The sequence below is a fragment of the Cololabis saira genome, chromosome 21, assembly GCF_033807715.1.
Source record: "Cololabis saira isolate AMF1-May2022 chromosome 21, fColSai1.1, whole genome shotgun sequence".
Lineage (NCBI taxonomy): Eukaryota > Metazoa > Chordata > Actinopteri > Beloniformes > Belonidae > Cololabis > Cololabis saira.
Genome location: NC_084607.1, coordinates 9,242,746 through 9,254,486, shown reverse-complemented (window position 1 = coordinate 9,254,486; position 11,741 = coordinate 9,242,746). Strand labels below are relative to the sequence as shown.

General features: G+C 39.7%; 1 protein-coding gene and 1 non-coding gene across 3 annotated transcripts in view; both read left to right on the top strand.

The window, feature by feature from the left end:
• Positions 1–4,786: 4,786 nt before the first annotated feature.
• The window catches only part of kcnh6a (potassium voltage-gated channel, subfamily H (eag-related), member 6a), a 31,840-nt gene continuing 24,885 nt past the window's right edge, over positions 4,787–11,741 (top strand). For both annotated transcript variants that reach the window (XM_061712623.1, XM_061712622.1), the window contains exons 1-5: positions 4,787–5,347; positions 7,310–7,540; positions 8,907–9,056; positions 9,807–9,910; positions 10,532–10,847. In XM_061712623.1, the coding sequence (XP_061568607.1) occupies positions 5,272–5,347; positions 7,310–7,540; positions 8,907–9,056; positions 9,807–9,910; positions 10,532–10,847 (877 nt within the window). In that variant the 5' untranslated portion in view covers positions 4,787–5,271. The remainder of the gene's footprint in view (positions 5,348–7,309; positions 7,541–8,906; positions 9,057–9,806; positions 9,911–10,531; positions 10,848–11,741) is intronic.
• Positions 8,801–8,872, top strand: trnac-gca (transfer RNA cysteine (anticodon GCA)). The gene has a single exon. It is a non-coding gene; the product is annotated as a tRNA-Cys (tRNA).

The window sequence follows — 11,741 nt, the reverse complement described above, 5'->3', positions numbered from 1 at the left end:
TGTTCTGCTTGCTGCCGCTGCCCGAGAAACAAGTATGCAGTGACATCAGAAATCTTCTCTCTGAGCTCAAAAAGTACCCATAAATTACATCCAATAATAATTGCTAGTTGCCAGAGTAAACATTTGTGTAATTAAATTGATAAGTGTGTTTATTGGATTTCAAGACCCAACATGGTAATGCAGGAATAGCTGCCTAATGACAAATCAACTTGGCATCTGCTGCAAAATTTTTCTCCCTTCCCTAAACTTTGAGAAAACTGCACAGACATGTCACTGAAGATGGATAAAAGCGGCTTTTATTCTCTTTTTCCCGCTTGAGTGACCCGGATGTGTGCAGTGAAGTATGACTCTCGTAACCAAGCGTGCGTAAAGAACAACATGTTTCTGTTTTGTCCAGCTCTTATCAGAGGAATGGAGGGTCTCAGGTCTGCGCCGAAGGCGACCCTGAGCTGAAGGAATTCCAGGACAGATAAAACGCTCAGGCGGTTGAGGGCGCGGCCTTTTCCATAAGAGCGGGAAGGGTGGAGGGGTTAAAACGATGCACATTGCAAGCACGTTATCTGTCCAAAGTAGGTGTGAGGTGACAACAGCTGTTATGTACTGCTTCTATATAGCATGAAAATACATGCTCACGGTCACCTATGATGTTCTCTTCCTGGAGAACACCCTCTAATGAGCCTTTTGACCACTATAAATACATTTTTATTTTAAACTAGAAGATAAAGTTGTTGTTTTTAATCGTTTGGGGTGCAGACAAGCAGGTAGAAACATGTACCAGTTTATACGGTACAATGCTTAGTTTTTAAGTGTTGCTCCAATTTTAAAAGCAACTTTTATAGACGTTAGATTGAGATTTATGATTGTTGCATATGAAAAAAAATAAAAATTTTCAGTTTTTTTGGAGTCAATGTGAGGATTAGTGCTGGTACTTGGGATAATAATAATCAAATTAATCAATTCTATTTGTATACCCCTTTAAAATCGCCAAAAGGTTCCCATAGTGCTTCATATGAAGGTCCTCAAACACAAACTTCAGCTGCAGGTCAGAACCAAAACATTTTAGGAAGAAAAAGATAATATTGATAAAAAAAATTTTTGTACGTAGGTCATAAAAGTGTCCATATTGAGTTTTACTCTTCAGTTTCAGACACCATTCTGAGCGGGAAGCTGCTCTGTCCTTTGCTGCCCCCGCACCTAAGGGTCATGGAAAGGCATGCATGCTCCTTGGTTAATTTTAGCTCTCATTTCATCAGGACCATCGAGATAAAACCCAGAACAACCACCTCATGCAGCCAGTAAAACTACTTTTCCTCTGATCTCCAAACACCCGTACGGTTCTGAGCGGCTGTATCGCTGAACACATGCTCAGAACGGCTGCTTTTCTTTGTACAAAGTCCACGGTTGACTGCTTGGATGTGTGCGTATCCAACCGTCCAACTGACATGATAGCGGGGGGATTTCCACGTGCTTTTGTCACATTGATTTCATTTCCAAAGCATGATTTTAGTTCTGAGTGTTGAGACAACAAGGTGATACCGTCTGTGCCGTATGAGGGATCATATGAGCTTTTTATTGGAATAAAAGGATCAAATAAGTGTTGACTCGGTATTTCCTAAAAGTGAAGGAGAAAATAGAGAAAACTGTCCATGAAGTGCCACTCAGCTGTAAACATTATTCAGTCTTGTTGGTCAATGAAACTCCTCCGTGGCAGCTTGTCCCAAACAAACCTCACAATGTGCAGTGTTTGTGTCACAAAGCCATTTCCCTGGGTGACCTTAAACTAGGCCTGAATGTCTGCTCTGACTCTGAATCCACCGCCCGTGCCAGGTAAGTGTCTCCACGTTGAGTTAAGGCAGAGGACCCACGCGTTTATTTAACGATGACGTCTAGGTAAAAGCTGAAGTTGTAAAAAACTGATGCTATGTTCTTTTTGATTTCACCAAACGTGAGTAAATCACATTTGCACCTTAAAATCAACCTTTTCAAGACGCGGAATAAGAAAGTCAAGCTTGAACGTTTGCAGCCTTCATGTTACAAAGTTGTTAAACTGTAAATTCCTCTCTCGACTTTACAGCCATGTTTTGTTATCTTTTTTCTTTTCTGATTCTTTTCTGTTTTGACAGCTCCCTTTCTGCTTCAGCGGCACTTATGCAGCTCGTCATCGTGCTGTGGTTCATAACGTTGGCTCCCTCTGCATCTGCAACATCTCCCCCACTAAAACTCACGTTGTAAAGGTTTAACATTGTCCCACAATCCAAACATGCTCTTTTTTTGTAACTAAAGCTGTTCTGAAATTTAAAAAAAGACATATTAAAAAAGAATCACACAACCAATCCCAATCACACAACCTTAAGCTTATCATAACTATAGATTAACATAATACTTAAAAAGTGTGGCTGCACACACAGACAGGGGGGATAGTGCTATTTTGAGCACAGAGACTTGTGATGTTGAGTGAAGCAGAAGAGACTGATGAGGGTCTGCACTCTGTCAGTGTCAGAACACCGTCAAGCTATCTATAATATAAGAAACATAACATCGCATTTAAACTTCAGAATAAAAGATCTGCCTCGTGTGAGTCAAGGAGAAACAATAAACCATATTAAATGCCAAAAAATATCTTAGGCATTACAATTTTTGTGAGAAAAAACATTTTAAGACTTGTTATATAGTGTTTCCTTGGTCTGAATTTATGGAAAACTTGAGGATTTTTTTAAAAAAAGGAAAAATTTGCAGTACAGAGCAAAATATATTCTCTCAAAATATCAAATCAAGACTGGGCAAATGGCTGGAAAGAACAAGCCCATCAGTTCAAACACACCAACCTTACTACAAGGTAGATATTTTACCTTAGTTTAGCTCATGCTAGCCTAAACCAGTCCACCTTTGCTCCCAGATGCTGCCACATCTGCAACACCTGACACAAAGACTGCTGGAGCTGAACAAAGCTGCTGATGGGCCGCGAGGTTGCAGATGCAAAGGTTGCTCCGACCAAGTCATCCTCGCCAACCCCAAACCAGACCTGGCAATAACAAGCCATATAGTCTTCATTATTTATCAGAACAAACCATAATATCTTTAAAATAAGAATGGCCATGCAGTGAGTCTTTTTGTAGAGTCTTTTTCGTAGCCACCCTAGTCGTCATTCGAGGAACTACAAAGAGAAGAAACCCTGAAGTTACTAATCAACTAGTGCAAAGACATTTTTTTTTTTTATTTTTATAATTTATAATTTATATTTTTCAAAATGAAGACAAAAAAAAGAGGTTAACAACACCATATTTCACATAACAAAAAGAAAAACATTACAATGACAAAAAAAGAGACAAGGGGGTGGGGGGAAGGGTTGGTACAGATAAACTTTAGAGATGATGGTGCCTCTAGCGTCAGTACAGGTCCAGCTCTAAAAGAAAAATAAGTAAAATAAAATAAAAAGCATGTGACCAACAAAACAGGTCATGTTATTGTTCTATTATTCTCAGGTGTTCTCTAATGACAGTCCATGGGGCAAATTGGCCATTTTCATTGTCTTTAAGGATTGAGGTTGTCTTTTCCATTGACAATAAATTCAAAAAGTCCTTCAGCCAATTGTATTTATGAAAGCAGTTTGGCTTGCGAATCTTCCAATTCATAAGTATTGTCCTCTTCACAGACAGAAAAGCTAGGGCAATGATACGTTGCATAATTTTAACATGTATATTTTCCACTGCACTCCCCAATAAACATACCACAGGACATTGAGGAATATGAATATTCAAAAGAGCTTTTAAAATGTCAATTACTTCAGACCAGAATTGTTGGACCACTGGGCAGAACCATAGTAGATGCATAAATGGACCAAGCTCACCACAGCCATGCCAGCACATTTCAGAGACATTTGGGTCCATTTTAATGCAAAAACATTTTGACAAGCAACCGTTGGATGGGGAAGCCCTAAAGATTTTATTTCAGACCCTACATTTTTTAAATGTGGTTCTGATTTCCCATCAGAAGCATAGGGAAGAGTATTAGGGCCAGGCAGGAGAAAAAATAAAAAATAATATTTTAGTGGAGGAAGATTTTTTTTTCATTATGCACTTTGAGAAAAAAGTCGAAATGTTGAGAAAAAAGTCGAAATGTTGAGAAAAAAGTCGAAATGTCGAGAAAAAAGTCAAAATGTTGGGAAAAAAGTCGAAATGTTGATAAAAAAGTCGAAATGTCGAGAAAAAAGTTGAAATGTTGAGATTAATGTCGAAGTACAATTTCGAGAAAAAAGTCGAAATGTCGAGAAAAAAGTTGAAATGTTGAGATTAATGTCGAAGTACAATTTCGAGAAAAAAGTCGAAATGTTGAGAAAAAAGTTGAAATGTTGAGATTAATGTCGAAGTACAATTTCGAGAAAAAAGTCGAAATGACGAGAAAAAAGTCAAAATGTCGAGAATAATGTTGAAGTATAATTTTGAGAAGAAGTCGAAATGTATTTCAACTTTATTCTCGAAATTCCGACTTTATTCACGAAATGTCGACTTTATACACAAAATTTTGACGTTATTCTTGAAATTGTATTTCAATATTAATCTCGACACATCGACTTTTTTCTTGTCATTTCGACTTTTTTCTCGACATTTCGACTTTTTTCTCAAAGTGCACAATAAAAAAAAAATCTTCCCCTCTCAAATATTTTTTACTCCTGCATGGCCCTAATACTCTTCCGTAGAAGCAACAAAGGGGGCTTTATTTTGAAGGACAAATGAAGACTTCCGCTCTTGTCGTCCAGCTTGACTGCTGCAGTTGCTCTTGTCAAGCAACAGAAGGAGAGCGCATGCAAGAATCTGGCAGATGGGAGTTTCTTCTCTGCTGACTGTTCAAACTTGAGGGGGAATGTTGCTATTGTAAAACAACCCGGCGGATCCTGCGGCTTTTGCTCACAACTTTTAAAACAACAGGTTCTTCTTCTCCTAATTTTTTTCTTTACCTCACAGAGGACTCCTGGCTGATTCTGGAAAGATGTGACATGTGGCTTTTACAGTATCCCAGTCTAGTTATTATTATTATTTTTACTTCACATTATTTATTTTAGTTTATTCTATTTATTTTCTGCAACATCCTGCATCTGCCGTCGCCCTGGTAACCAGCTCTTCTCCATCTTCTCCAGCGCTTCATCCCTCACCGTCAGTTCAGCGGGGGGAGATTATCTCCCCTCACTGGTAACATTTGCGGTTTCTATGCGCTTTTGTTTGTTTTAAGTATTTCTTTGAAACCAGAGAGGTCCATGTGTCTCTCAGCGCCAAAATGCCTGTGAGACGCGGTCATGTTGCGCTCCAGAACACGTACTTGGACACCATCATCAGGAAATTTGACGAGCAAAGTAAGTGACCGTGAAATAAGTTTACTCTCAACATAACACTGTTATTTACATTTTAACCATTGCGCATCGGAATATGCTACAAAAGTCCAAACCAGTTGCAAAATTTGTGTTTATTTTTCATTTAAACCCACTTATCTCGTTGTAGGCTTGTTTTTTTTTTGCTGTTGGCCCGGTGTAAATGGGTTTATCAGGACTGCTTATGCAGTTAAAACCTTTTTAGTTTAGTTATAATGAATACTTTATCTTCTACAGTTTATGTTATGTTTATTTTCATTTATCTATCCAAATTCCCCAATAGGAGGCAGACTGTTAACCTGTTTTTATGTCAGGCTAATTCAAAACGTCATCTCTCCTGTATCAGTGATGCTGACAGGCAACTGTTGATGTTTGAGTTATAGCACCTGCATATAAGCTTATTTGTGTGCTTACCTTAAGCCTTTTGTTCCACTAGCTTCCTTGCAAAGGGAGACAGCAGAGGGAAAACAATGTTGTCCTGTGACCAGGCTCCTGATAAAACACAGATGTTGCATGCGCTTTTTTGACCTTGGCTTACTTTTTCTCACCCAAAGCTTACACATGTGACCCTAAAACAATGCACATCGCTCATTCTAGATACAGTATCTAGTTCAGAAACTTAAAAGTCCATATATCTCAAATGATAAATCAAAATGATGTCCTGCTCGCCTGCTTATCTGATGTGTAGGAATTAAAACAATTCTACCATCCCCAATTAGATAGAGCCCAAACATGGAGAAGCTGTTGATTTCTGGCTCAGAGTTCATTTTAGTTTCAGCAGAACTGAGGCCGCTATTGTTAAAACTGTCAAAGCTCACACTGAGGAAGGCTTCGTTATATAGTGGCTCTACAATTTCCCCCAAATGTGTGTGTGTGCACGGCCAGGTGAGTGCACATGTCACAGTGTTACTGCTTAGCAACGGCGTGACGATCAGGGTTTCCGCTTTGAGCCGTAGATAATGACTATGGACAGGATGTGCTTTCCATCAGAGTAGCTCACCTATTTACTTTTCAAGAGACAAGCCCCCCGCTCTCTCTCATCTGTGTGGGCAGCAAACAGCTGCGTAACCCAGATCCAGCAGAACATCATAAAACGGGGCAGCGAGGGGCCGCCGAGGTTATGTATGAGCTTTTCATCCAGCTCATTGAACTTCTCCATTAGCAACCTTCGAACAAAAACCGTCCACATTCACTCTCATGCAGCACTTATGGCACCACGGATGTTGCTGGTTCCACTTATGCGACAATTAACTTGATAACATAACACAAGGATTTTTGCATATCCTGCATTTATTCCTCACAATGAAAGTGTTTTGTTGAGTAGTTAATGCTTTTAGTCTATTATGTTGTTTTGCATTTGTCTTTTCACCATTTTCTACGATCAGGCTTGTCCAGACTCTGTCCTTCAGGGCTGCTGTTGTGCATGTTTCCCTGCTTGAATACGGATAAATAATCAAACTGTTCTGTGACCAAGTAAAAGATTTGAAAATAAAACAGACAGGTAAACCCTGATGTCAAAGGGCTTGTACCTCGTGTTACCTGAGAGCAAATGCCACGCTGCAATAGGATTTTACCGTGTACAACCCACCTGCTCCTCAATCCCCTCGAGAGAGAGGCGTTAATAACATTATCTCCGCGGAAGGACAGACTACATTTGTTCCAGTTTATCTTATTACCAAGAAAACAGGAGGAGGAAAAGTTCATTAGAGGGTCAAGACCTTGCCAGATACAGAACCATGCAGGAGGTTTTGAATTCCCGGCACTTCTGCCTTTTTGAAAAATGAGACACTATCAGAATGTTTCCTGGAGAAAACTACATGAGATGTGATCAATCAAGCAGGATATGAGATGGTTGTTATAGACTTTTAACAGAATTTGCATTCTGCTTTCAACCCACGACCACTTATCTCTTTAAGTTTTCATATGAAACTACACTTCTTCCTTCAGATCGCAAGTTTTTGATCGCCAATGCCCAGATGAAGAACTGTGGCATCATCTACTGCAATGAGGGCTTCTGCCAGATGTTCGGTTTCACCAGGGCCGAGATCATGCAGCAGCCGTGTACCTGCCAGTTCTTGGTGGGTCCTGGCACCATGAAGAGCGCCCTGGCCCAGCTGGCGCAGGCCCTGCTCGGATGTGAGGAGCGCAAGGTGGAGATCCTCTACTACTCCAAAGAAGGTGAGACATGGGAATAGAAAAGGAGGGTGGAGCACCAGGAAGCGGGAAGTGGAGATATAAGAACACGCGTGAGCTCATGATCAGGCAGCCTTAGCTTCACATCCTGCATCTGTTTGTGACGTCTGTCTTCGTGTTTTAACCTTGATTCCTTCTCCTGTCAAAATATTCCTCAAGAAGAAAAAGCAGTTTTAAACTACATGTAGAATAACAGTCAGAATGGCCAAATAAAACATTTTTCATGGCAAGTAAACAGACGCCAGAGTTTATTTGAAGTTAGTTTATATGTCTTGATGTCTGTCTAACAATTTAAGTGTAACACTTCATGAAATTCTGAGTTTTTAAAGGAGCAACTGAATATTATCCACATAAAAGTGAGAAGGGAGTGATTAGTGTTGATTAGAGTCCTAAAGGGAAAATAGTGAAGAGTAGAGGACCTACAACAAAACCTTGAGGGACCCCACGTAACAGACCTGTAGCTTCTGATGTGAACTGAATTTACATTACATTAAGCAGATTTGTTTATAGTGGCTTATAACTGAACATGCATGTTTTTTACGCATGCAAGCACAGGGAGAACATGCAAACTCCACACAGAAAGACTTCTCAAACCCGGAGCTTCTTGTTGTGAGGCAGCAGTAAATCTCTTTTTGGAGGTGATGACATAAGCACCATTTGAAAACCTCTCTGGAGATACCCAACAATTTCTGACTCCTGTCTCCTATCTTCAAAAAAATTGACTGAATTCAGTCATGCTCAAAGAAAAGAAACAAGTCTACAGTTACAGCTTTTTCCAAAATCTTAGAAATTAATGCTTGTTCATAAATGTGCTTATGATTATTTGGTTGTGATATGAATTGTATTATTTAAATGTGTGTTTCCCAAAAACCTGCTAAAGAAATAGATAAATGAAGGACCTGTATTACAATTTTTGATTTTTTTTTTCTATCTCTTTTTTTTCTTCTTGTTTTGTCACAGCATATGAACTAAAACAAACTCACATTTTACATTCATACTTAGTTTTGGGCATGAAGCCTGGAGACTAGTGTGCTGTTGTCATGGAAATGTAGGGCCGAATGCAGACGACGTGTGTGTTCATGCATGGCCCTGTGTGTGTGTTTGTCTCCTACCTCTATTTTTAGACCGCACTGATTGCAGACTGAAGTTAGACCTGGCAGGTTTTTTTTTGTTGTTGTTTTTCTTAAACTGTCGAGCGTCCGGCCTTGAATGAGGACAAATCCAGACCAAGCATGCTCGTTGTGTGGGGGTATAGCTCAGTGGTAGAGCATTTGACTGCAGATCAAGAGGTCCCCGGTTCAAATCCGGGTGCCCCCTCATTCCTCTTATTGATCTCCCTCTCCGCCAACAGGGACCTGCCTTCCCTGCCGGGTGGATATTGTACCTGTGAAAAACGAGGAAGGCCTTGTCGTGATGTACATCCTCGACTACCAGGAGCTCATTGATCCGTCCCTGAAGAAGTCCGGCCTCAGGCAGCGGGTCACCCAAGGATGGCTTTACTGTAACACTTGTGACGCTTCACTGAGGCTTTCTGTCTTTTCCTCACAATTCAACCCCTTTTACACTCCAGACACCGAAACAGAAACTAAATTATTACAACTGGAGATATTCGTTTTGTTTCGTTTAATTATTTATTCAAACAGGTTAAAACAAAAACAAAAAAATGATTAGAATACATAAAATGTATATACCGAAAAAAGAAAAAAAAAACATAAGCAAAACAAAGCAAATTAAAGAGACAAATCTATATGTAGATAAATATTTCCTGTTTGAAAGGGTGTAGGATGAAGTTTCAAAAAACTTTTCTAGTCCTACCCCTTGTAATGTTCTGTTTTTACCATTTCTTCATTTCACACAACTTCTAAAAGAAAAGCATAAAAGAAAAGAAAAAGTGGTTCAGCTGAGCAAGGCACTTTGGTCATTGGCTGTCAGTTCATGTGTCCATTTCCGTTTTGTATCCATAAGGAGTATTGATTTGAAAGATTTGTTTAAACTTACTTAGTGAATTGCATGATTTCATTTCATCTTTACAGTTGTTCCACAGATTAACTCCCTTCACTGATACACAATGGGTTTTGATGTTTCTTTGTACATGCTGTTTTGTAAAATTGCATATTCCCCTGAGATTGTGTTTATTTTCTTTTATTTGAAACAACTTCTGGATGTCTTGTGGCAACTGATGATATTTAGTAGTCAAACTACGGTTGAGAGAGAAATTGTAAGTTTTGGTAACGCAGAGTTTTGGCTTCAGGTCAGAATCGCAGGCTGAAGATGAGGATGCCGGCGCTGCGCTCCATGCGACGACCTTCCCTCTCCAAAGATCAGTTTGAAGGGGTGGTTGTGGATTACCTGCAGGTGAGGCGGCGCGACAAATCTTCTTGTAATAGGATAATGTAAGTTACTTTATTTATATAACAGCCTTTCGGTCTGCCAAAGTGCTTTACAGCAAGTCGTAGATATTTGATATACATAATAGATTCTTGAGTTGGCCTCAGTTTTGTCTTATTGGTTTATAATGTTTCACAATGATGTTTTACTGTTCTTTTAACTCGAGGAGTACAGGAAGGGACAGCTCTGAATACAAAATATGGCAACAAAAGGAAAAAAAAAACTACTTTTGATGCATGCTTTTCACATCTGAAAGCAATCGGAACCATTCATAACGGGCTATTCTCAGCATGGAAAATTGTTTCTAACTCAGTCTATCTTTCTCTTTTCAGAATCTTCCTTCTTTCCTGTTTAGACTTTTCTTGATTAATCGCACCTGACAATATCCGTAACTTACACAGGAATTTTAGTAGGAAGGAGTATACATACTGATGGAGTGTACATGCTGGCATGCACATTTCTGTCTCAGCACAGGTCCCCGGAGGTGCAGAACAGGAACTCATTTCAGTTTCTGATTTCTTCAAGTGTGTAAACTGCACAGAAACTGCATCCACATGACTTGTTGATACTTTACTTACACTTTTACAGCCAAACAGCGAGGAAGTCCCTCTGAAAGAGTTCCGGATCCCTTCCAAGGAGAGCTGCATGCAGTCGGAGACGGAGGCTCTGATTGAGCAGGACCTGGACCTGGACCCCCCCTCTCCGGCAGCCCAGTCCTCAACCCAACGGCGCTCCGTGCTGACGGACCTGCTCGACCCCGGCATCGCTTTCACCAGGGGTTCCTTATCCAGAAGCTGCTCCAGGGACAGTGTCCGCAGCCTCCGGCGCGCCTCATCGTTGGACGACATCGAGGGCATGAGGGCGGAGGGGAACAGCCGACCCGGAGACCCCCGGAGTAACACCAGTGAGTGAAATTGTGAATAAAATACAGAACCACTAAGGTTAATACAACATACACACGGTATATAAATACAAAAATCAATCCCTCTGTGGGTTTGTGTGGGTATTTATTTGTGTCTCTGAGGGATTCACGGTGCACATCAATGCACATCTGTCTCCCTCTTCTCTCAGAGGACATGTTTAGTCTTTTCAAAAGTCCTATATCTTCAGAGGTGTGAAAAGTATTCACATTCATTACTCAGGTAGAAGTATAGATACTAGAGTTTAAAAATACTCCTGTAGAAGTTGAAGTATCATCTCAAGTTTTTTACTCGAGTAAAAGTATAAAAGTACTGGTTTCAAAACTACTTAAAGTATAAAAGTAAAAGTAATGTAAGGGGGAAAAAAGCCATTAAGGACAAAAGCCATTGAAAATGAATGTATCTTAGTATAATGCAAATATATATAATAACTTTATGTGTACTATTGAGCATTAACATGTGTTTCAGAGAGCAGGAGATATGATGACTAGTTGCCTATAAGTATTGTAATGGTGCAAAAAGTCAAACTTCAGAGGCATGTTATCATTTATCCTAACCTTTATTGGAATGTACATCCAAGTTTAGTTGCAGGAATCTGAGGGAACGGATGTAAGAACAAAACTGGACAAGAACATCTGAAACAACCACAACCAAATTCACTCTATCCGGATGGAGCAATTTAACTGGATAGTTTTTTTTTAAAGGCCGAAATGAAATAGAGTAACAAGGCTGTTTTTAAAATGTAAGGAGTAAAAAGTACAGATAATTGTGTGAAAATGTAAGGAGTAAAAGTAAAAAGTCGTCTGAAAAATAATTACTCCTGTGAAGTATAGATAACCAAAATTTCTACTTAAGTAAGGTAACAAAGTATTTGTACT